At 42.4% G+C, this 25,520-nt stretch overlaps 1 protein-coding gene across 16 annotated transcripts in view; it reads left to right on the top strand.

The window, feature by feature from the left end:
• Positions 1 to 25,520, top strand: part of Trp53bp1 (transformation related protein 53 binding protein 1) — a 101,520-nt gene that overhangs the window by 30,187 nt on the left and 45,813 nt on the right. For 14 of the 16 annotated variants that reach the window (XR_003953350.1, XM_030251686.1, XM_017318937.2 and 11 more), the window contains 7 exons: positions 6,900 to 7,024; positions 9,488 to 9,646; positions 12,437 to 12,566; positions 14,134 to 14,300; positions 17,878 to 18,004; positions 18,573 to 18,667; positions 22,072 to 22,274. Coding sequence is in view for 15 of the 16 variants with exons in the window: in XM_030251686.1 (XP_030107546.1) it covers positions 6,900 to 7,024; positions 9,488 to 9,646; positions 12,437 to 12,566; positions 14,134 to 14,300; positions 17,878 to 18,004; positions 18,573 to 18,667; positions 22,072 to 22,274 (1,006 nt within the window). In the remaining variant the exon portion in view is untranslated. Of the gene's footprint in view, positions 1 to 6,899; positions 7,025 to 9,487; positions 9,647 to 12,436; positions 12,567 to 14,133; positions 14,301 to 15,053; positions 15,192 to 17,877; positions 18,005 to 18,572; positions 18,668 to 22,071; positions 22,275 to 25,520 lie in introns of all 16 variants that reach the window. The other 2 variants (XM_030251688.1, XM_030251687.1) reach the window with 2 other exon arrangements.

The following is a 25,520-nucleotide window of genomic DNA, read 5'->3' as shown; positions in this document are numbered from 1 at the left end:
CCCCTTCCCCTTCCCCTTCCCCTTCCCCTTCCCCTTCCCCTTCCCCTTCCCCTTCCCCTTCCCCTTCCCCTTCCCCTTCCCCTTCCCCTTCCCCTTCCCCTTCCCCTTCTAGAGAGACAACTCACTATATAGCTGTGGCTGGCCTGGAACTTGCTGTGTAGGCAAGGGCAGTCACTTTTCAGATCTGCTTGTTTTTGCCTCCTGAATACTGATTAAGGTGTGGCTACTGTGCTTGGCACTCTGCAAATTGTTTATGTGAACCTCAGCTTTCATTTCTTTAATAATGCCTAGGTTCTTGTTTGGCTATTTGGTAGTTGCATTACTTGTTTGAACAAACTTCCAGAGTGTTTGAGAGCATGTATATCATCCAGCAATGTGTGTAAATGTTTTAATTTCTGTTCTCACCAACTGTTAATATTTTCACTGTAGTTGTCTTTTAGAAGTGCTTAGGGTTGAGCTTGAGGTTTCAGTCATGCTAAGCAGTGTTCTGTGACAAGGTTATATTATCAGCCTCTTCATTATTTGTAAATTACAATATATACAAATTAAAAATATTTTTTGAAAGTGTCTCATGTATCTCAGGTCAGCCTCAAATCCCCATCTTGCTGTGCAGCTGAGGATGACCTTAAACTTCCAACACTCCTTACTGGAAATGCAGGCCTGCATCGCCTGCCTGGTTTCTGTGGTATTGAGGGTGGAGTCCTTAGCCTTATGCACTCTAGGCAAGCACTTTCCCAACTGAGCCAACCCTGATATGTGTATAGTAATATCTTCTTGTGGTTGGAATTTCTATTTTCCTAATGGCAAATGAGGTTGAACCTTTCATGTGCTGCTTTGCCATCTGCTGTCCTCTTCAGGGTAAATGTCTGTCTATGTCTTTCATTTTTAAATTGATTTATTTTTTTACTTGCTCTTCCACTCATCCTAGGAGTTGAACTCGAGGCTTTGTCCATGGCACAGTTCTTTACTGCTGAGCTATGTCCTAATTTTTTTTTGGGAGGGGAGGGGGAGTTGGTGGTGGTGGTGATGGTGGTGGTATTCAAGTCAGGGTGTCTGTGTATCCCTGGCTGTCCTGGAATGCTCTCTGTAGCCCAGGTTGGCCTTGAAGTCACAGAGATCTGCTTGCCTCTGTGTCTGGAGTGCTGGGTTTAAAGGCATAAGCTACCACTGTTTGGTCCCTAGTGTGTCTAGAGAGTGCTTTGTAAATTCTGGATGTAGCTGTGTTGGTTTGGCTTGTAAATATTCTCACTGTGTAGCTTGTGTTTTTAATCCCTTGTAAGAATGAAATTCCTTTTCACAGAGCAAGTTTTATATTTTTTATGACATTTGTTAAGTATTTTAATAAGATAACATGACTAGTAGTTTATTTTAGAAAGTTCAGGGTAAAAGTGGATAATTAGTCAGTGAGATTCTGAGATCTGAAAATAGGATTTGAAGATGGAGTATGAGTGGAGCATCAGCCGGAAGGCGGAAATGAAAATTCTTGTCTTGTTTCAGCAGCTAGAATGGAGTAGTGGTTGAGATGGAAAAGATTGAAGGAGAGACAGTTGAACTGTAGGTGCATATGGGCATAGTAACACACACACACACACACACACACACACACACACCCCTTTAATCTCATCACTCAGGAATCACAGGTAGATAGATCTCTGCATGTGTGTCTCCAGCCATCAGAAGCGGTTCATGTGCTGGCTGGAGAATGACATTGTGGAGACATATGGATAGTGCTGAAGTTAAAACTTTGGGAGCGAGCGGTGGTGGTGCACATCCATGACTCCAGTGCTCTGGAGGCTGAAGCAGGAGGATCATGTTGAGTTCAAGTCAGCCTGAGTTACATATTAGGTTAGCCTGGTTATTCAGATTGAGACTTTCTTGTTTGTTTGTTAGTTTTTGAGACAGGGTTTTCCCATGTAACCCTGGCTGTCCTGGAACTCTTTCTATAGACTAGGCTGACCACTAGGCTGGGTTCAGGACATTTTCTTAATTAGTGATTGATGGGGAGGGCCACCCCTGGGCTGTGTTTCTGGGTTCTATAAAAAAGGAGGCTGAGAAAGCCATGGGGAGGGAGCAAGCCAGTAAGCAGCACTCATGGCCTCTGTATCAGTTCCTGCCACCACTGCCTGGCTAGATTGAGACTTTCTTTTTTTTTTTTTTTTTCCATTTTTTATTAGGTATTTAGCTCATTTACATTTCCAATGCTATACCAAAAGTCCCCCATACCCACCCACCCCCACTCCCCTACCCACCCACTCCCCCTTTTTGGCCCTGGCGTTCCCCTGTACTGGGGCATACAAAGTTTACGTGTCCAATGGGCCTCTCTTTCCAATGATGGCCGACTAGGCCATCTTTTGATACATATGCAGCTAGAGTCAAGAGCTCTGGGGTACTGGTTAGTTTATAATGTTGTTCCACCTATAGGGTTGCAGATCCCTTTAGCTCCTTGGGTTCTTTCTCTAGCTCCTCCATTGGGAGCCCTGTGATCCATCCATTAGCTGACTGTGAGCATCCACTTCTGTGTTTGCTAGGCCCCGGCATAGTCTCACAAGAGATAGCTACATCTGGGTCCTTTCAATAAAATCTTGCTAGGGTATGCAATGGTGTCAGCGTTTGGATGCTGATTATGGGGTGGATCCCTGGATATGGCAGTCTCTACATGGTCCATCCTTTCATCTCAGCTCCAAACTTTGTCTCTGTAACTCCTTCCATGGGTGTTTTGTTCCCAATTCTAAGGAGGGGCATAGTGTCCACACTTCAGTCTTCATTCTTCTTGAGTTTCATGTGTTTAGCAAATTGTACCTTATATCTTGGGAATCCTAGGTTTGGGGCTAATATCCACTTATCAGTGAGTACATATTATGTGAGTTCCTTTGTGAATGTGTTACCTCACTCAGGATGATGCCCTCCAGGTCCATCCATTTGCCTAGGAATTTCATAAATTCATTCTTTTTAATAGCTGAGTAGTACTCCATTGTGTAGATGTACCACATTTTCTGTATCCATTCCTCTGTTGAGGGGCATCTGGGTTCTTTCCAGCTTCTGGCTATTATAAATAAGGCTGCTATGAATATAGTGGAGCATGTGTCCTTCTTACCAGTTGGGGCATCTTCTGGATAAATGCCCAGGAGAGGTATTGCTGGATCCTCCGGTAGTACTATGTCCAATTTTCTGAGGAACCGCCAGACTGATTTCCAGAGTGGTTGTACAAGCCTGCAATCCCACCAACAATGGAGGAGTGTTCCTCTTTCTCCACATCCACGCCAGCATCTGCTGTCACCTGAATTTTTGATCTTAGCCATTCTGACTGGTGTGAGGTGGAATCTCAGGGTTGTTTTGATTTGCATTTCCCTGATGATTAAGGATGTTGAACATTTTTTCAGGTGCTTCTCTGCCATTCGGTATTCCTCAGGTGAGAATTCTTTGTTCATTTGTTCTGAGCCCCATTTTTTAATGGGGTTGTTCGATTTTCTGAAGTCCACCTTCTTGAGTTCTTTATATATGTTGGATATTAGCCCCCTATCTGATTTAGGATAGGATTGAGACTTTCTTAAACAGACAAACAAACAAACAAAAATCCAAGCTGATTCTGAGTAAGGGTTGAAGATAGCTGATGTCCAAAGGCTAATCACGTCCATCTCCACTTAGATAGAAAGGACAAAAGGAAGAGCCTTCAACAGACAGAAGGCTCTTGGGTGTGCTTCTCTTTACATTTTAAAACAATTTTGTTTTTGTGTAGACACGTGCATGTCATGGCCTGTGTTTGGAGGTCAGTACAGCTTCTTTCCCTTTACCGTATGAAGGTCCATGGTTAGAATTTAGGTTGCTACTTCCATTATGTGGTTTCAGAGAGTGAATGCAAGTAATACCCAGTACCCAGTGAGCCATCTTACGGCAGGCGGTGGTGGCACACACCTCTAAACCCAGCACTTGGAAGGCAGAGGCAGGTGGATTTCTGAGTTTGAGGCTAGCCTGGTCTACAGAAGGAGTTCAGGACAGCCAGGCTACACAGAGAATCCTTGTCTTGAAAAACAAAAGCAAGTTTATTTTTACTTCTCATTAAGTGTAGGTATCTGTGACAGTTTGTATGTTTGGTGCTAGTGTAGATCACCAGAGGGCACTGGGTCCCCTGGAGCTAGACTGGTGGTAGTCAGTTGTGAGCTATTTGAGATGGATGTTGGGATCTGAACTTAGGTCTTCTGTAAGAAACTGATATCATGCTGTTAATCACCAAGTCACTTCTCCTGCCCAGGTTCTTATTTGAAAAGAGATAAACTAGTGCATTTCTGTCCTTTCTGTGTATGCGTATACTTTGTAGTACACACTCATAGTTCCCCTTTAAATGTTTTAGCACTCATCCCTGGAAAGTAAGGGTAACACCTTAGGTGAGTGTAGTACAATAATATTAATTCCAAGGGTTGCCAAGATAAGAGCATTTGCTGCTCTTGCAAAGACCCAGGTTTAGGACCAGATTTGGTTCCCAGCACCCATGTGGCTCACAAACATTCATAACTCTAGTTCCAGGGGATGTGTAATCCTCTTCTAACCTCTGCAGGCACCATGAACGCATATATGCATATAAAACCCTGGTATAAATAAAATATAAATATATAAGCAGACATGGGCTTGAGCAATGGCTTAGTGGTTAAGAGAACTGGCTGCTCTTCCAGAGGTCCTGAGTTCAATTCCCAGCACCTTCATGGCAGCTCACAACTATCTATAACTATAGTTCCAGGGGATCTGGTACCCCCACACAGACTTGCAGGTAAAACACCAATGCACATGAAATAAAAATAAAAAATTAAATATAGAAACAGATAATTCCATACTAACAATTCAATTTAGATTCAGATTTTTTTCAGTTGTGTTAAAGATGTCTTTTATATTTTATTGGATTTAGGATATAATATAACTTCACATGTTATATGTAAATTGTTTTAAACTTTTTTTTCCTTGTTGTTTCCTTTCTTTCCTATGTATGTGAATATACTCTCTTCAAACACTCCAGAAGGGGGGGTTTAGGCTCCCATTACAGATGGCTGTGAGCCACCATGTGGTTACTGGGAACTGGACTCAGGACCTGTTGAAGATTAGTCAGTGCTCTTAACTGCTGAGCCATCTCTCCAGCCCCTGTTGCTGTTTCTGAACAGGGTTTCTATGTAATCCTGTCTTTACTAGACCTGAGTAGACCAGGCTGGCCTTAGATTCAGAGATCTACCTGCCTGTGCTTCCTGAGTGATGAGATTAAAGGTCTCTGTGTGTGTTACTGTGTCCAGCATTTCAAGCATTTTTAGTGATGGATTATGAACTTAATAATTTCCCCAATATTGAATACCCTTTGCTGCTCCTTTCCCTTTCTTTTTGAGATGAAGTCATCCATCCTGTGTAGTGCACACTGAGCTCACACCTGAGATTCTCACGTCTCAGCCTCCCAGGTGCAGAACCTGCACGTGTGTACTCACGCATTCTCTCCATAGTCCCCTTGCCTCCCCTTTTTTTGGTTTTTTGAGACAGGGTTTCTCTGTAGTCTTGGCTGTCCTGGTACTCACTTTGTAGACCAGGCTGGCCTCGAACTCAGAAATCCGCCTGCCTCTGCCTCCCAAGTGCTGGGATTAAAGGCGTGCGCCACCACCGCCCGGCGAGATCATTTCTTAATAGCTAAAAACTTTTTGGAAGTAAATTTGGGTATATGCCTGTAATCCCAGCTCTTGGAGGCAGGAGGATTCCAAGGTCAAGGCCATCCTGGTTACATACTAAGTTTCAAAAAGAGAAAACACTGAAATTGTTGCTTATGAACTTTTTAAAGCTCTTGAAATCTTTCTGAATTATTTTCCAGAAATAATCCTTTTGTACTCATCATATGTGAGATAGGAAGCCTATATCTATCTATCTGTCTGTCTGTCTATCTCTTTTCTCTCCTTAGTTGTGTAGTATTGAGCAATAGTATAGTATTTAATATGTATGCTCTATATTAAATATATGTGGCTTTTCCCCCTTTGTCCTTATGTTAGTTAGCCCTGACTGATCCTAAGTTTACTGTATTTAGCAGAAGCTAACCTTCTGGATTCTTTTTTCCACTTTCACAGTGTTGGGTTTAATAGGCCTGGGCTGTAATTATAATGCCTGGCTAAATCTTCTTTCTTTTTTTTTTTGGCAGTAAATTTTTTTGTGGTTTTTTTTTTTTTTTTTTTTTTTTTTTAAAGATTTATTTATTTATTATATGGAAGTACACTGTAGCTGTCTTCAGACACACCAGAAGAGGGAGTCAGATCTTGTTACGGATGGTTGTGAGCCACCATGTGGTTGCTGGGATTTGAACTCTGGACCTTCGGAAGAGCAGTCGGGTGCTCTTACCCACTGAGCCATCTCACCAGCCCATTTTTGTGGTTTTTTTACAAGTTCAAAGATACTTGTGTCTCTGATTTTAGAGCTCATTATTACTATTCATATCTTTGGTTTTCTTTGTATCAATTCTTTATCTTTTATGTAGTTTATGTTGTATGTGTCACTAATGGTTTTGATTATTTTTTGTCTTAATATTATGCATTGTGACGATAGCATTAACGTCTTTTAAAAAAGTTGTATTTTTGCCAGACAGTGGTGGCACATGACTTTAATAAAATAATAAGATAATATTTACATAATGGATAATAAGATAACATTTAAGTATATTTATGCTTTTGGTCTCTTTAGTTTTTGTTACTCACTTTGGTACAGTGTTTTGAAACCTTTTATGTACTGTCTACAGGCAGCACTAAAATCATGAGGGTTTGTTTATATTTCTAATTTGGATAAGGGGTAATTGGTGTGTGAGGATAGTCCGAGCAAAATCCAGTGTGCTTCTAGCAGACTTGGCCTCTCTCTACCTGGGGACATGACATGATTGTGCTCTTTCTCTGCAGTGCTCTGGCAGTGACAGTAGAAGCTGCTTCTCTCCCAGAGGAGGAGAAGGAAGAAGAGGAGTTAGAGGAGGAGAAGGAAGGGGTGGGAGCAAACGCTCCCGGTGCTGACTCCCTTGCTGCTGAAGGTAGCCTGTGCCCTTTCAGAATAAGAGTCTTCTCGTGCCCCTTTACTATGAACACACAGGGAGCTCGACTGCTTCACCATGTCATAGATTTCCTACGATTAAGCTGAGAATCACAAGTAATTTAAGATGTCTCAATTAATTTGATAACTGAATTTTCTTTGCTAAGCGGCCTTCCAAAGTTATGACCGAATACTCCAGAAAATAAACAGTCGTGGAGAGTCCCCTCGTTACTTTGGGCCTGTGACTAGACAGAATATCATGTTTGGGTGCTGTCTTAGTCAGGGTTTTTATTCCTGCACAAACATCATGACCAAGAAGCAAGTTGGGAGGAAAGGGTTTATTCGGCTTATACTTCCATGCTGCTGTTCATCACCAAAGGAAGTCAGGACTGGAACTCAAGCAGGTCAGGGAGCAGGAGCTGATGCAGAGGCCATGGAGGGATGTTCTTTACTGGCTTGCCTCACCTGGCTTGCTCAGCCTGGTCTCTTATAGAACCCAAGACTACCAGCCCAGAGATGGTCCCACCCACAAGGGGCCTTTCCCCCTTGATCACTAATTGAGAAAATGCCTTACAGTTGGATCTTATGGAGGCATTTCCTCAATTGAAGCTCCTTTCTCTGTGATAACTCCAGCTGTGTCAAGTTGACACAAAACTAGCCAGTACAGGTGCACACAGAGCAAAGCTGCTTCACCTCGCAGTAGTTGGGAAACAAGGGAGAGACAGAGGGGAGATGGGGTGGCCCTGCCCCTCTCAACCCAGTTTTCTTCCACTAGGCCCTCTTCTTTTTTATAGATGTGATTTTTTTTTCTTTTGAATTTTGTTTATTGGGCATGTGAGTACACTGTCACTGTCTTCAGACACACCAGAAGAGGCCATCAGATCCCATAATAGATGGTAATGAGCTACTATGTGGTTGCTGAGAACTGAACTCTGGACCTCTAGAAAAGTAGTTGGTGCTCTTAACCACTACACCGTCTCTCCAACCCCTAGGCCCTCTTAAAGGGCTTGGTGTGGTGCTCAGCTGTGATATTAGCAGTTAGGAATGGAGACAGAGTTGCCTTGCATTTGAAGCCAGCCTGGGCTACAGAGTGAGACCCTATCAAAATCAAAACAATATAAAAAGGTCCCACCACTTCATAATGGCACCAGAGACGGCGGGTAAACTTTCAATTCATGCCCTTTGAGGCTAGGCATGGTGATGCATGCCTAGAGCTCTAGCTCTCAGGGAGGATTACAAGTTCAAGGCCAGGCTTGGCTATATAATATGACCTCTCAAAACCAAGAAACGCACAAATGAGTCATTACATTACTCATTGACCAGTTTGCTTTCTGCATTTTGTGTCCTTCTCCTTTTGTGCTTGCTTGTCAGAATACCTTTGAGTGTGGTTTTGATGTATCTATAGATTATAGACATTGTCTACCATATTAAAGTATTTATAAGGCTTCATATATCTAAGTTTTTGCTTTATTATGTACCTCCCCCTTTTAAAAAGCTACATTTTGTTAATTTATTGGGGTTTTTTTTGTTTGTTTTGTTTTGGTTTTGGTTTTTCGAGACAGGGTTTCTCTGTGTAGCCCTGGCTGTCCTGAAACTCACTTTGTATACCAGGCTGGCTTCGAACTCAGAAATCTGCCTGCCTTTGCCTCCTGAGTGCTGGGATTAAAGGCGTGCCCCAACATGCCCAGCTCATTTTGTTAATTTAATTATGTGTTTGTAGTCAGAACCAACTTGTGGGAATTAGTTTTCTTCTTCTACCACATAGATTTTAGGGAATCAAACTCAGGTTGCATGTCAGCCCTGACAGCAGGAACCTTTACCTTCTGAGCCTTTTAGCTGGTCCCTCCCCCATATTTCAGTGTTTGTTTGTTTGTTTATTTATTTATAGCAGGGTCTTACAAGATCTAGGATGGCTACTATGCAGCTAAAGATGGACCTGAATTTTTGATCTCCCTGCTTTTCCTTCCCAGTGCTGGTATTATAAGGGTGCACCACCAATACTCTGGTCTCATCTCAGGTCATTTAAGTGTGTGCTACCACACCCAGTCTGATAGTTTTATTGTTGATTTTTTTTTTCTTATGATGCTTGGGATTGAGCCACCCCATGTCCAATCCCTTAATGCATCTTGTTTTGGAAAATTTATGTGTGCCAAAGCTTTGATATGAAGCATTCAGTGTGATCCTTGGAGCTGGCAAGATGGCTTAGCAGGTAAGAGTATTTGCCAGCTAAGCTAAGCCTGACGGCCTGAGTTTTGTCTCTGGATCCACATTGTAGAAGGAGAGTACTGACTTCTGCAAATTGACTTCTGACCTCCACACTTCAGCTGTGACTGTGTGTACTCATAGACATATACACACAAATGCAAAAAGATTGTTTTAAACACGATCCTCTTTAGATAAAACAGCCATTTGCACATTGATAATGTTGTGGGTTGATAACTAACTTTTGGAGTTTTGTTCCTAGATTCTGCTTCATCACAGTTGGGCTTTGGAGTTCTGGAACTGTCCCAGAGCCAGGATGTTGAAGAACATACAGTGCCATATGATGTCAACCAAGAGCATCTGCAGTTGGTGACCACTAACTCGGGTTCTAGCCCGCTATCTGATGTGGATGCGAGCACTGGTATGAAATGTGTTTTCTCACATGTGGAGCTGGTTATAAGTTGTTTTCTCTCCCTTAGGACAAGTTTCTTTTTCTTTTTTTTTCTTCTAAGGTGTTTTTTCTTTTGTTGTTTTTGTGTGTGTGTGTGTGGTTTTTGTTTGTTTGAGTCTTCCCCTTGCAACTCTGGCTGATCTGGACCTTGTTATGTTACCAGAATGGCCTTACCTTATAGAGATGCACCAGCTTCCTCTTCAAGCTTAGAAACATTTATTTATTTTGTTTTATTTTATTTATATGACTGTTTTGATTTTATGTATTCATGGGTACAACATGTTTGTCTGGTACCCATAGAGGTCAGAGGGGGAATCAGATTTGAACTGTAGTACAGATGTGAGCCATTGTTGTGAGTGCTGGGAATGAATCCTGGGTCCTTTGCCAGAGCAAGAACTGCCAAGTTATGTCTCTCTCTTTTTTGGGGTGGGGGTGGGGCTTTCTCAAGACAGTGTTTCTCAGTGTCACTCTGGCTGTCCTGGAACTCACTTTGTAGACCAGAGTCACCTTGAACTCTGGGATCTGCTTGCCTCTGCCTTGGAAGTGCTGAGATTAAAGGTGTGCACCACCATGTTTGGCTTCCCACTAAGTTTTAAAGCGATCCAGGTTAATGCATCCCGAGTTTGCAGAGTAGGCAGTAAGTACTTGTCAGGTGATGGCTTGCAGATTGATTTTTTTTTTCTAAGTAGGTCACTGATTACCTTCTTTTTGGGTGATAACATTTTTTTTTAAAGATTTTTATTTTTAATTTTTAAAGATTTATTTATTGTATATGAGTACACTGTCACTGTCTTCAGACACACCAGAGAGGGCATCAGATCCCATTACAGGTGGTTGTGAGCCACCATGTGGTTGCTGGGAATTGAACTTAGGATCTCTGGAAGAGCAGTCAGTTCTCTTAATGGCTGAGCCATCTCTCCAGCCTCCTTATTTTTGATTTTAGTGATTTATTTATTTTACTTGCATTGGTGGTTTTCCTGCATGTATGTTTGTGTGAGAGTTATGGATCCCCTGGAACTGGAGATATAGACAGTTGTGAGCTGACATGTGTCTGCTAGGAATTGAACCCGTGTCCTGTAGAAGAGCAGCCATGCTCTTAACTGCTGAGCCATCTCTTCAACCCCAGTACTTATATATTTTTAAAATTAATTTTATATATAAATGGTGTCTGTGAGGCCAAAAGAAGGTGTCACATCTAGAGTCCGAATTAGTGGTTGTAAGATACTTAACATGTGTGCTGGGAATTGACTGCTGGTTCTCTGAAAGCAGCAAGCCCTCTTAATCTCTGAAACTCAGAAATCCACCTGCTTCTGCCTCCCTAGTGCTGGGATTAAAGGTGTGCACCATCACTGCCGGCTGTCTCCCTCTTCTTAAATAAAACAAAAACCCATGCTGTCCCCTTTGTGATAGCTGACTGTTCCTGAGCATGTGGCCTTCCTTGTAATGTACTTTATATACTAGCTGTCACAGGACTAAAGAAACTGACTTTACTTCTCCCAGTAGCAATCAAATGTCTATAGCTTCTTACCTCGGGGTAGGACTTTATGTCCACCTTCTCCCTCCATGCTAAGATGTCTGTCTGGTTTGATGTTGTGTAGATCTTGTGTATACTTTAACAGTCCCTGTGAGTTCATGTATATGTTTGTCTGTTGGTTTTGGAAAACACTGTTTCTGTGAAGTTATCTACCACCTTTAGCTCTTAATTTTTTTAACCCCGTTTTTTTGTATAGATCCTTGAACCTTAAAGACAGATGTAAGCATCCCATTTAGTTCTGAGAATTCCGAAACTTGTCATTCTTTGCATGTTGCCCAGTTGTTAATTGCCATCGACTACAGGAAGCAGCTTCTTTGATGAGGACTGAGTGATGCACTGATGTGTTGCTATAGTGATACGTCAGTAGGAGTCATGGTCGTTGCTGTGTCCATTCAGCAGAGTGACAGTAGGTTTTCCTCTGTGGCCCATGATCTGTCTAGCTTCAGGTTCTTGGGTCATGGCAATTTTATCTCATGAAATAGGCCTTGAATCCATGTTTTGTTTTGTTTTGTTTTGTTTTTTCGAGACAGGGTTTCTCTGTGTAGCCCTGGCTGTCCTGGAACTCACTCTGTAGACCAGGCTGGCCTCAAACTCAGAAATCCGCCTGCCTCTGCCTCCCGAGTGCTGGGATTAAAGGCGTGTGCCACCGCTCCCTGCTTGAATCCATGTTTTAAAGAAAGAAGTGGTTTACTCCCATACCATCTGTGCCATCACTGCACCATCGGGCACAACTTTCCAGGCTGGTTGTGTAACTCAGGGACACAACTAGGTGAAACTGATGACCACTTTTTCTCTAGTTGCACGCATGGCCTTTTAGCACTATGAATACCAGCCATAGGGATGACGCTTCCAGCTGAGTATTAGCTCGATTTCTCCGTGTTCTAAGACTCAAGTATGTAGTGTTTCCAGCAATAGGGTCTTATCCTCAAAAGCTGCGGGGTAACTGATAGCAGTGGCAGTAGACTGTAATGTTTGAGAGGTCTGTGGGACCTCATTAGCCAACAACTCAAAAGGTGATAACCCACTCTTGGTACTGGGGGGTTTATTTGGTAGAGTATGGTATCTAGTTAGGATATCATCCCTCTATAATATCACTCTTGATATTTTAAAATTAGACTAATTTCTGTTAATATTTTTTTGCCTTTGAGAATTATTTGGGCTGGCTCTGATACTTTGAAGAGTTAACATCTGCTTTGTGTCTTTTCTCCCCATTCTTATATTTTAAGCAATTAAATGTGAAGAACAGCCCACTGAAGATATTGCCATGATAGAACAGCCCAGCAAAGACATCCCTGTTACAGTACAGCCCGGTAAAGGTATCCATGTGGTAGAAGAACAAAATCTACCACTTGTAAGGTTAGTCACGCACTCTTTAAAAGTGTCTGTGGAATTTTACTGTGGGGCTATAGGAATTTCATTTTGGCTATGGAAACAGTATTAGAAACTGCTGATTCTCCCTCTCACATATTACAGATACTGGCATTTGTTTTTGTCCAATAGAAGTACTGATTATTTATACATATGGGTTGCTTATGCAGTCTTACTGTGCGTGCGCTCTCATCTTAATTCAGGCCTATTACTAAAGGCGCATTATTGCTTCTGTAACTATAATCCTTGATACCTGTCTGGGTGATCAGTCACTGTCGGTAGCAGATTATTTTGCTTCTCTGGGGCTAGTAAAGATGTAGATGAACGTTATATCAGAAAACTTATTTCTATTCTTGAGCACCCACCTTGCTTTGGATTGTTAAGTTTCACCCTTCTGTTAACTTATGATACAACGAGATCCAGGTATTTTTCCAAGTGTGTCTGGATCTTAGTTTGGCAGGAATAGGGAACGGACACTCTGCTTGGCCTGTGGTAGTTTTTTGTTTTTGTTTTGTTTTGTTTTTTTGTTTTCTTTTCGAGCTGTGTAGTTTTTGTATTGACTGGCTCGTAGCAGAGGAAAACTGGGCTGCTCTCAATTTGAGGAGAGATGAACAACATTCAGTATCCTTTTATTATTTCCTTCAATAGAAGTTGGGGTTGGGGTCCTCAGCAACAGTGATTGTCATGGCTTTTAGGCTTTTTATTTTTTATTGAGATAGTGCTTTGCCATGTGACCCCAGGCTAGCTTTGAACTAGATTGTAGGTTTGTGTCTCATCATGATCCGTTACTACTTTTCTTTACAAAGTTCTTTTTTCTTTTTTTCTTTTTTTTGGTTTTTCGAGACAGGTTTTCTCTGTGTAGCTCTGGCTGTCCTGGAACTCACTCTGTAGACCAGGCTGGCCTTGAACTCAGAAATCCACCTGCCTCTGCTTCCCAAGTGCTGGGATTAAAGGTGTGCGCCACCACTGCCCAGCTTTACAAAGTTCTTATTTCAGCTTTATTATTATTATGATTTAAATAGGCTCTCACTTTGTAGTCTTGGTGTTCTTTTGACTTAGTATGTAGTCCAGGTTGACCTTGAACTCCTAATCCTTCCACCTCAACCTTTGAAACACTGCAATAGGTATGGCCACATGCCTGGCTTTCCTGTTAGTCTTGCTTTTTCCATTTTTTCTTTGGGAATATTAGAGTAAGTAAGTCTCTAGGAAGGGGTCAAGAATGTGAGTCCTACGTGGTTAAGCAATATATGTAAAGGAGTCCTGGAAAAGGTCAGACGGCAACAAATATGTTTGTGGCACCAGTGAAGAGAAAAGCCATGTCAAGTCTGTATAAGGACTTCTGTAGCAGGTTTTAATCACTTGTCAGTGTTCAGCAGACAGGAAACTGATGAGAGGCTGGTTGAGGGAGACAGGCTTTGAATGGCCGAGGACTTTACAGTGTTGTTTCACTTTTCATAGGGCTCTTGGAATTTTTGAAATTGTTAGAAGCTTTTTGTGAAAAGAGGGAAACATTTGAATTTAGCAATCTTCATCATTGTTGATCCGAATCTCCTAGGTCCGAAGACCGGCCGTCCAGTCCTCAAGTTTCTGTTGCTGCTGTGGAAACAAAGGAACAGGTACCTGCCCGGGAGCTGCTGGAAGAGGGGCCGCAGGTTCAGCCGTCATCAGAGCCTGAGGTTTCCTCAACCCAGGAGGACTTGTTTGACCAGAGTAGTAAAACAGGTAGGGAGGCTGATTGCTCCACAGCTCCTCTTCTCACTTGTTCTACATTTTTATTTTAGTTCTGAGGCTACTGTTAAAAAGCACTTTTAAAAATAGCTATGATTTGGAATAGCTAATGATATAGAAGGAAAATATATCTCTAGCCAGTCAGTAATGAGGGCTGTCAGAGAGTGTTTACTTGTCAGCGTTCTGTGTAGCTTTCACCCTTTTGGAAGTTGAGGTGACGTAGGAGTGCATCTAGGAAAGCGTGGGATTACGGACAGAGTTGCCATTTCTTCTTCTGTCTCGTGCCCTGTGGTTTTCTTGCTTACTTGGGTAACGGTTTACTTATCTATCAGATGACATAGCAGGTAAGTTAAAGTCTAGAAGAGAGGACACAATGCTTAGCTGTGTAGACTGGAATGTTTCACACTCCTGGAATCTTTTCCCCTACTCCAGTCTCAGAAAGCCAGGAGTTTAGTGAAAGGCAGGGAGCAGGCAGGCTGTGCCCCTTTGCCTTCTGCTGTACTTGGTGTGTCAGACATCAACAGGCACCCACTATAGCTACCAGGGTGTAGATAAGTCATTTCTTTACACCTAGGGCTAACATAGTTAATATTCAGTCTGTCTAAGTTGATATTCTCCATTCATGGAGAACTTCATAGTGTGAGTCATTCTGGCTGCTCGTATATTTTATTAGTAGTATTAGTATTTCTGTCTCCTTTGAGGAGGCTCAAGTTCTAATCATGAAAATTGCTGCATTCATACCATCAGGTTCATGCGCATTGTTTTGACTCCTCCCATCTGCACCATGGCATGAGCTTTACCTCACCCTAGGTAGACCTGGGAGTAAAGGCTCGCTTGCTGTTCTATTATAGAAGCATCACAAGAAAGAAGAGCAGCCAAGCAGAGGTATAAGGATTCTGGCTTTTCCTCTCTATAGTAGTTACTTTTATCATTGCTGTAACAACAACAACAACAACAACTGACAAAAGCAGCTGAAAGAAGGAAGGTTTTGGGGCTGGGAAAGACGGCTCAGTGGTTAAGAGCACTCACTGCCCTTGCAGAGGTTCAGTTCCCAGCACCCACATGATGGCTCACAACCATCTGTAACCCCAGTTCCCTTGTCTCGCCTCTGAGGGTTCCTTCAGGCATGTAGTAACATAAACTCTTGTAGGCACACACTCATACCATAAAAATAATAAAGACATGAGTACCTTGTTTAAAACAAAAAGGGTTTTTTGTTTTTGGTCCCACAGGCTGAGAGTTCTAGTCTTCATATCAGGGAGGCTGTGAGAAACTGCCCAGTGCCCACACTCAGGAAGCAGAGATCCCTGTTGCTCAGCTCCCTCTCCTTTATTCATGGAACTGGGATTCCAGCCCATGGGGTTGGTGACCACATTCAGAGAGGGTGCTTCATCCTCAGCTAAGCCTTTCTGAAAATACCCTCATACACACTATGTGTTTCTATGTGACTCTAAAAGCAGCCAAGCTGACAGAATTAATCACGTTAGCTCCACCCTCTGTCAGCTTGACACCAGCACATCACTTTAGATCATAACATTTCACTTCTCACCTCTAAAATATCATTCTCATCTCATAATGTGACTGCATTTAGTTGTTTGAAAAGTCCCCATAGTCCGAAACAACACCAATATTGTCTAAAACTTAAAGTATCTAATGAACCATATCTCCTAACTATGATGTTCTATAAAGCTGAAAAGCAGGTCATATATTAAGAGAGGGATGGGGGCAGAACAAGTGCGACATCCAGCAGAGCAAGCACCAAAACCTGTAGCCCATGTGACTGGGCCCTGGGCTTGTTCTCTGGGCCCCAGCAGCCTTGGGTGCCCTGTCCCCCCTTCCCGATGCCCTCAGCACAGATGACCTCTGTTTTGGGTTAGCTCCACTGCAGTTTCCCTTGGCAGATTTCCCATGGTTTTGGCATCTCTGAATGTTCCTGGATTCTCCATTGTGACTTAAATTTCACCTTCCAAACTTCATGCAGTGGCCTTGAAGGGCCTTGTTTCAGGGAGCTAGCCACTCCCCCCCCCCAATGCCTGCACTCAGCCACTTCTGAAACTTTGGTGTCCCCAATTTCAGTGCCCCTCTTGTTTTTACATCTTTCATGCCTACAAAAACAGTGCTGTGTGGATGATGCTCCCAGCTCTGTTGGCTCTAGATGTAGCTTGTCCCTCTTGGATCCCAGTTGCAGTGGCCTCTGTGTCTTTGAGAGTGCCCTTGGAGAAACACATCCCTTGGCAGCCAATTTGCAGCAGGGAACCCTTGTGGTGGCAATGTCAGTTTAGCCTCTTTTCCTTTCAGATGAGTGGGTGGGTTTTTTACCTGCTGTTGTCCCACTGAAGAACATGAAAGGTTTCTCTTCAATGGTGTGATTAACAGTTAGAGATACGTTCCCTGTACACTCTATCTACATCTTTAAACTCAGCTGCACATTTTCATAGTTTTCTATTCTTCCACTGCTGATATGAATCGGAACAGTGAACAGAGTGCTTTCCTGACATGCAGTCTCTTCTGTTGAACAAATTAGTTTATTACTTTTTCTGACTTCCTTAGTGACATGTTTATAGTCCTGACTGTGCTGGAACTTGCTATGTAGTCCTGGCTGGCATTGAACTTACATAGATCTACCTGCCTCTGCCTCTCAGATGCTGGTGCTAAAGGCATGCACCACCACATCCAGCTAGTCCATTACTTATGAATTCAGCCTCAAGTTCTTAGGACATGAGTAGAGTGCAGATCTTTTCTAGACTGTATTATGAGTGGTCTATATTCAGTTGTAGAATGTCATGAGTGGTTGATCATGCAGTTTTAGAATCTATCAAGAGTGGCTCTATTTCTAGTAGAGCCCTTTTTACTCTAAAGCTTTGTGATCCAGGCTTCTACTGTGTGCACTTTTTTCTGCATCCTGGTCTTACAGACTCTCAGTGTTTTAAAGGCTTTATCTTGCATATGCAAATGATTCTACATTTCTCATACAAACCAGCTCCAAAGGCTGTGATCCAAAAGTCAGGTTCATGACTGGCTGGACCCCAATTCTTGGAACCAATTTTCAGGATTATTTTTCTCATTTTTGAAATAGAATGTCTGATAAGCATTAGTGAGAGCATAGACATGCCCAGAGATGTGTTTTGAACCATTACCTTCTCTAAGCTTAGATTGTGGTAGAAAGGATAAAGGAACTCTTTTAACCAATTCTTTATTAAATAAAATATGACTGGGTGGTGCTGGCTCACGCCTTTAATCCTAGCACTCAGAAGGCAGAGGCAGGCAGATCTCTGAGTTGGAGTCCAGCCTGGTCTACAGAGTGAAATCTAGGGCAGTCAGGGTGACATAGAGAACCCTATCTTGAAAAATGGAAAAACCAACCAACAAACCTGAAATGGAACATGGGGTTATTGTTAACTCAAAATTTTTGTCCTGGTGATGTCCCACTGAGTTGTGCTTCTACAGAAAGGACTTCCCCCTGGAGTGTGGCAGACTGGGGATTGCTGTTTTTGCAGCACTGAGTAGGTTCTTCCATGCAGTGATGTCAGTCCGAGATGTAAATACAACTCTAACTTTTCTCCCCCACTAGCTTCTGATGGTTGTTCTACTCCTTCAAGGGAGGAAGGTGGGTGCTCTCCGGTTTCCACACCTGCTACCACCCTGCAGCTCCTGCAGCTCTCTGGTCAGAAGCCCCTTGTTCAGGAGAGTCTTTCCACGTAAGTAAGCCCGAGCTGTTTGCAAAGCTAAAAGTTGGAATCCAGGCTTTAGGAATGTTGGAGTGAGAACTTAGAGGAACTGTTTAAAGAATGTACATGTATTTTCCCATTGGCGGTTTTATGGTGGTAACCAAAGGTTTCACTAGAAAATCGGTGCCTTGCGGTTTATAAATGTGATGCACGAGAACCAAGTGTTTGCCCCCTCTTCTTTCTAGTGTTTTATTGTCACTTAACAATATAGGACAGAATGGATTCGCTAGGGGAAAGGGTTTCTGTTTTGTTTTTGTGCTTAAATAAAAATGTGCATACTCTTCATGGTATGTAAAATGAGGTAATTTTTTTTATGTCTCGGAACTGTGAATGTCCTGTTTATTCATTATACCTTGTGTCTTCTCATTCAGTTTGCCCTTACTTTTTAAACACTTAGTGTTTGAGAGCTGTTTGAGTCTCAGATTGCTGTTGAGGAGAAACGTTACGTATGTGTTTTGGATGTTTTTGTTACAAAGTCAAAGCACATGTTAAACCCTTGGCTGCAGTGAATAACCTGTGATTCTCTCTTTATATAAAGGAATTCCTCAGATCTTGTTGCTCCTTCCCCTGATGCTTTCCGATCTACCCCTTTTATCGTTCCTAGCAGTCCCACAGAGCAAGGAGGGAGAAAAGGTGAGCCGTCGTGATCTGTCTGTTCATCTAGCACAGGAGACGAGCAGTGCTTGCTCTCCAGCTTTGCCAAATGCACGCTTCCTTGAGCTTCATCTGAGACACTGCCCCTGAGACTCATGTGTCTAGGACAAACCACTCGAGCTCTTTGCTTTTTAAGCATAGATCATCTACTCTTTTAATTTAGAAAAAAAATGCTCTGGTGAAAATATTTTGTTTTTAAAATTGAACCCAAGTAAATTAGTTTGGGGAAGTACTGGATTTGCTATTACTTGCCAAGTACATTCCGGGTACATGCTAGCATGTTTCTAAGTGAGAGAAAGCCAGCAGTTGTTTCTAGGGCTCTTTATTTTTGTTATTATTAAGATAATCGAGTGTGCCTTGAAGGAGCTGATAAAAATTTTAACTTCCTTTGTCTTATGAGGACTTAGTATCCCCCTTACCCCAGAGATGTCTCTCTGTAGCTGAGAGTGCCTTGAATATTGGATCCCCCAGTTTCTACCTCTCTCTACTATAAATAAATAAAGAAATACCCCTCTACTATATATATAAATAGAATTGTAATACAATAATACACAATTACAGATGTGTGCCACTGTGCCTGGCTTTATATGATGTTGGGGATCTGATCTTGGGCTTTGAGCATGGTGGGCAAGCAGTCTACACATAGAGCTAGATCCCTAGCCTGTGGATTTCTAAATGTCCATGTATTTCTAAACATCTGTCTTTTCCAAGTTTTTCCTGTAAATTCTGTCAGTTTCTTCTTTTTCCTCTGTTTTGTTTTGTGTTTGAGACAGAGTTAAAGACCCTCTCCCTTCCCCTCCTGAGTGCTAGGATTTCAGCTTTGTAGCACCGTACTTCAGTGCTCTTTTTATTCATGTATCAATAGGGCTGGATAATTTTACATTATTATTATTAAATACATTTCTGATGCCAGGAGCTGTAAGAGCTGCTTTCCATTTGCTCAGTTATTTCTCTGCCCCTCCCCCTCCCCCCAGAGAATCCACACAAAAACCCTAAGCAGTAGTTAAGGGTTTTTGTTTGTTTGGTTGGTTGGGTTGTTTTGTTTTGTTTTGAGTCAGGGTTTCTCTGTATAGCCCTGGCTGTCCTAGATCTTACTCTGTAGATCAGGTTGGCCTCTGAACTCAGAGATCCACTTGCCTCTGCCTCCCCAGCACTGGGATTAAAGATGTGAGTTTTATTCCCACGTTGCATATGAGGGGATGAAGTCACAAATTTCACAACTAGTAATATAGTTAGGATCTGAACGCAGGCATTTGCTTCTGAAACATTTGCTTTAACTTGTCAGATGTTCTCCTGTGACAGCGTGCTGTCTATGCTAGTGAGCCCTGGGGGTATCGAGAAGTACTAATGTGCAGGGTTAGCCTCAGACTTCTCTCTGTGCTTGTCTGCTCAGTTGTAGATACCAATAGCATTGGTGCAAATAGTGTAGAGACCAATAGCATTCTAACTGTTTGCATAATTAGTGGCATCTTTAGTCAGAATGATGGGATTTCATTCTACAAAACCATACTTAGATTATTTGGTTGATTTCTTAATTTTTCTATCTGTAATGTGAACATATAAAAAGAATTATATTAAAATGTTTTTTCTTCTCCTTGTTTATAATCAATATTCACTATATAAAATTTGGAAGAGGTATAAGAGTAATGTGAAGAAAATAAAAATTACCCTGGGTCACAGTCTAGATTTAACTACAATTAGTATTTGGATGTATTTTTCAGAGCATTTTCTGTGCATATGAAAACGTATTTATATGTCATTGGCATCATTATATATTTAATTCAGCCTTCTTTTTTTCCCATGTAACCCTGAATCATGTGCACCCTTGTTTGTGAAGTCTCAAATGTGTTTTAGATCTATTTTTGTCATCTATCTTAGATTATTAAACTAAATCAAAGTTTGTAGCACTGGACCTTAAAATCTCATCAGTCTGGTATGTGAGGTTGAGGCCAAGCCAGCAGCCAGGGCACTGATGTTTGGATTGTAGGCAGTTGGTAACATGAATGTAAGCTGGGAGAGCTAAATAGAGTAAGTAGGTTTTGACTGGTTTGGTTGGGATCAAGTTGTAAAAATGGGGTCAGAAGCCTGATGAATTAAGTAGCTACCTAGGCTGGCTCTGGGGATGGGCTTGGTTGCCTTAAGGCAGGTAGTATATCATGCAGAAACCATGGTTTGAAGATTTATATGGGAATTTGCCTGCATGTGTGTTGTGCACTAACTACTTGTATGCATGCCAAGATAGGATTGATCCCCTGGAACTGGAGTTGCAGATGGCTGTGAGCTGTCATGTGGCTGTTGAGAATTGAACCTGGGTCCTTTGAAAGATCTGTAGCCTGTACTCTTAACCTTTGCTCCATCTCCCAGCTCCATGAACAGTGATAGTGTTTTCTGTGTTTTCTTGAGCAGGTTGTGTTAGGGTCAGTGTTTTGGTTCTGAGATAAATCCGTGTTGATTGGCATTGGTGGCTCTGTATTTATACTGGTGTCAATCTCTGCACTTAGCAGTATTTACTGCAGGCATAATGACTTCATACAGACTTAGATAATCGACTTGGAGTGATGAGCTGGTTCATTGCTTTCATGGTCTGGGACAGAGTATGTTGTAGTTAAATTAGGTGGCTCAGCAGTTGAAGTGCTTACTGTGTAAACAGGAGGACTACTGTTGGGATCCCTAGAACCCATGTAAATGCTAGGAGAGCATGGGGACGTGCTCCTAAATCTACCTTCAGAAGGTCAAGGTGGGCTCCCAGGAGCACGCTGGTTAGAAATGTTAGGAAGACTCACCAAGGAAGATTCTCCACATCAACCTTGGGTTTCCATAGGTACCACCCCACATGGACACCACCTACACACATGTAGACATTCATATACATGCACGCCTACCACATACATATACAGAAACACAGGAAAAAATGGATCTGGCTATTCCTACAGAAGATGTGAAAATGAGCTAGGATAATCTGGGAGTGTTTAGAGGAGATGTAACTTACATTTCTTATGGATGGGTGGGCATTCTCAAATGGAAAACCACTTTAATCTATGTCTAAAATTAGATGTGGGCTTCTGACATGATTAACAAATGCCTGGCTGGGAAGCCCAGCAACCTAGTTAGCTCCCTGGAGCCCACAGTGGAAGGAGAGAACCGACTCCTGAAAGCTGTTCTCTGAGTGCCATATGTGTGCACACGTGTGTACTCATACACTTTGTCCTCCCACAGGGTGGGGCTGGTGGGGTACAACCTACTGTTGTTTCAGGTTTCTGAAAATTAGGACATTGTGTTTTGGAATGGAAATTTCTGTAACATAATTGCTGTTCGTGGTATTGGAGCATGAGTAATATCGGTGAGTGCTGATTTTGTAATTGATTTTTTCGGTGTGGAACCAGATGAGCCCATGGATATGTCAGTGATACCTGTAGGAGGGGAGCCTTTCCAGAAGCTTCATGATGACGAAGCAATGGAGACAGAAAAACCCCTTCTCCCGTCTCAGCCTGCTGTGTCACCGCAAGCATCAACACCAGTGTCTCGGAGCACGCCAGTTTTCACTCCTGGCTCTCTTCCCATCCCGTCCCAGCCCGAGTTCTCTCATGTGAGTTTTGCAGGAAGACTTCCCATCTCCTGCTGCTTTTCCTTTCCTCCCTTCTTTCTTCCTTCCTTCCTTTCTTTCTTTCTTTCTTTCTTTCTTTCTTTCTTTCTTTCTTTCTTTCTTTTTGATTGATTGATTGATTGATTGATTGATTGATTGATTGATTGATTGTGGTTTTAGCCCTGGCTGTCCTGGAACTCACTTTGTAGACCAGGCTGGCCTCGAACTCAGAAATCCGCCTGCCTCTGTCTCCCAAGTGCTGGATTAAAGGCGTGTGCCACCACACCCGGCTTTTCCTTCCCTTCTTACTTTGTGGGTCAGGGATATATAGATTCTAGGCAAGTGATTTGCCACAGAACTACATATCTAGACCAATCTTTAAAAGGTATTCTAAGCCAGGTGGTGGGGGCAGCACTCGCCTTTAATCCTAGCATTTGGGAGGCAGAGACATGAACCCTGTGAGTTTGAGACCAACCTATCTATATAGGGGCAGCCAGGGCTACACAGAGAAACTCTGTCTCCAAAAAACCAAAAAGAAAAGAATTATATTTATTGGGCATGCATGTATGTGTGTCATGTATGTCCTTGCATGTGTAGATGGAGGTTAGAGGATGGCTTTGGGCATCAGGTCTACACCTCACCTTTGCTTGCTGGCTTGTTTGGTTTAGGTCAGTGGTTTTCAACCTTTCTAATGCTGCAAACCATAAATACAGTTCCTCATGTTGTAATGACCCCTGACCATAAATTTTTTTCCATTTCTATTTCATGACAGTAAATTTGCTGTTATGAATTTTAATGTTAAATACCTGATATGTGACCCTGTGAAAGGATCATTTGACCCCCAAAGGGATCACAACCCATAGGTTGAGAACCACTACTCTAGTTCCTCAGGCTGGTTGGGGACATTTCCTAAGAGCCTTTTTTAACCCTCTTGCTCATTTTATAGTTTGAATGTTGTGGAATTATAGATTGGGAATACTTACCCTTAAAGGTTTGGAAGACATTTCGCTGTTGTCTTGGAATTTCTGGTGCTTCTATTGAGTAGCACTAAGCCACTCTGATCTTGTTTGGGTCCTGTGACTTTTTTTTTCCTCGAGACAGGGTTTCTCTGTGTAGCCCTGGCTGTCCTGGAACTCATTCTGTAGACCAGGCTGGCCTCGAACTCAGAAATCCGCCTGCCTCTGCCTCCCAAATGCTAGGATTAAAGGCATGCGCCACCGCGCCTGGTTTTTTTGTTTGTTTGTTTGTGACTTACTTTTTGTTACTGTAATCTCACAGGATTTTCTCTTTGTCTCCCAGTGTTTGTACTCTGAACCCTCAGATGTCTGGATTGTGTCAAGTTGACAGCTGAGCAGATTATGACAGCATGATTTCAGGGTTCATCTGTGTTACTTCATGGAGCAAAATTTGAGATGATTTTATTGTAACTGATACTGTTTGTGTGTATATGACATTTACGCTTTAGTTCGTCAGATGACCATTGCAGTTCTTTCTCTTCTGTTGTCTGTGAGTCATGCTGCCAAGGTTGATGTACAGGCTTGTGAAAGGGTGTGTTTTGTTTCCCTTATGTAAAGTGTAGGTGCAATTGCTGAGCTTTACCATCTATTTTACTCCTCTGAATTACTAATTTCTATGCCTTTGTTTTTAATTCTTGAAGTCTTTTTTTTCTCTGAATATTTTTGTCTTAAGTCTATGTTTCTCTTTAATAATATTTTTTTGGCAAGTTTTCTCTTCCCCATGAGTCACTATTCTCAGTAGCCTTTCATAGTGTCTTTATTTAAGTGGTGCCAGGGGCTTGTATCCAGAGCCTTAAACATGATGAGCAAATGCTCAGTTACTGAGCACCTGTTCTTATTTGTTGATTTTTGAGACTGAGTCTTGCTTTGTAACCCATGCTAGCCTTCTACTTGTCATCTTCCAGCCTTGGTTTGCTAGCTGTTAGGATTACAGGCATGTGTCACCATACCAGTGTTGGGAGTCAGACCAACTGGGTGGGCGAATGAAGTGGATATACTGCTTTAACCACACTGTTTTTTCCTTTTTTTTTTTTTTTTTTTTTTTTGAGGTAGGATCACATAGTAGTAACTGAGGATGACATAGAACTTCTGATCATCTTGCCTCTACCTCCTGAGTGGTGGAATGTTGTTTTTTGTTTTTGTTTTTGTTTTTTCCCGAAGAATGTGTTCTTCATCACACAGTTTTGCTGAATCTCATCTCTTCTCTTCTCCCCTCCCCTCCCCTCCCCTCCCCTCCCCTCCCCTCCCCTCCCCTCCCCTCCCCTCCCCTCCCCTCTTCTCTTCTTTCCTTTTCTTTTCTTTAGATTTATTTATTTTATGTGAGTACACTGTAGCTGTCTTCAGAAACAACAGAAGGGCGTCAGATCTCATTATGGATGGCTGTGAGCCATCATGTGGTTGCTGGGATTTGAACTCAGGACCTTTGGAAGAGCAGTCAGTGCTCTTAACCACTGAGCCATCTCTCTAGCCCAGGCTTTTTTTTTTAATTAGATATTTTCTTTATTTACATTTCAAATTTTATCCCCTTTACCCATTTCTCTTCTGAAAACCCCCATATTCCATTCCCCCTCCCCCTGCTCACTAACCCACCCACTCCTGCTTCCCTGTCCTGGCATTCCCTTACACTGGGACATGAGCATTCTCATTGATGACAGACTAGGCCATCCTCTTCTACATATGCAGCTGAAGCCTTGAGTCTCTCCTTCTGTACTCTTTGGTTGGTGGTTTACCCTGGGGTACTGGTTGGTTCATATTGTTGTTCCTCTTACGGGGCTGCAAACCCCTTCAGCTCCTTGGGTCCTTTCTCTAGCTCCTCCATTGGGGATCCGGTGCTCAGTTCAATGGATGGCTATGAGCCTCCACTTCTGGCAGAGCCACTCAGGAGACAACTATATCAGGCTCTTTTTTTTTTAAGATTTATTTATTTATTTACTATATGTAAGTACACTGCAGCTGTCTTCAGACACTCTGGAAGCTGGCATCAGATCTCATTACAGATGGTTGAGCCACCATGTGGTTGCTGGGATTTGAACTCAGGACCTTTGGAAGAGCAGTCAGTGCTCTTAACCACTGAGCCATCTCTCCAGCCCTATATCAGGCTCTTGTCAGCAAGTACTTGTTGGCATCCACAGTAATGTCTGGGTTTGCTAACTGTATATGGGTTGATGAATGTCAGAATCCTGATTATCTTGGGTTGGTCCGATCCCTAGGAAAGTCTAATCTCCTGCTAGCT

Source organism: Mus musculus, chromosome 2 (genome assembly GCF_000001635.26).
Source record: "Mus musculus strain C57BL/6J chromosome 2, GRCm38.p6 C57BL/6J".
Taxonomy (NCBI): Eukaryota; Metazoa; Chordata; class Mammalia; order Rodentia; family Muridae; genus Mus; species Mus musculus.
The sequence above is the reverse complement of the archived record's forward strand: the minus strand, read 5'-3'. Positions and strand labels throughout refer to the sequence as shown.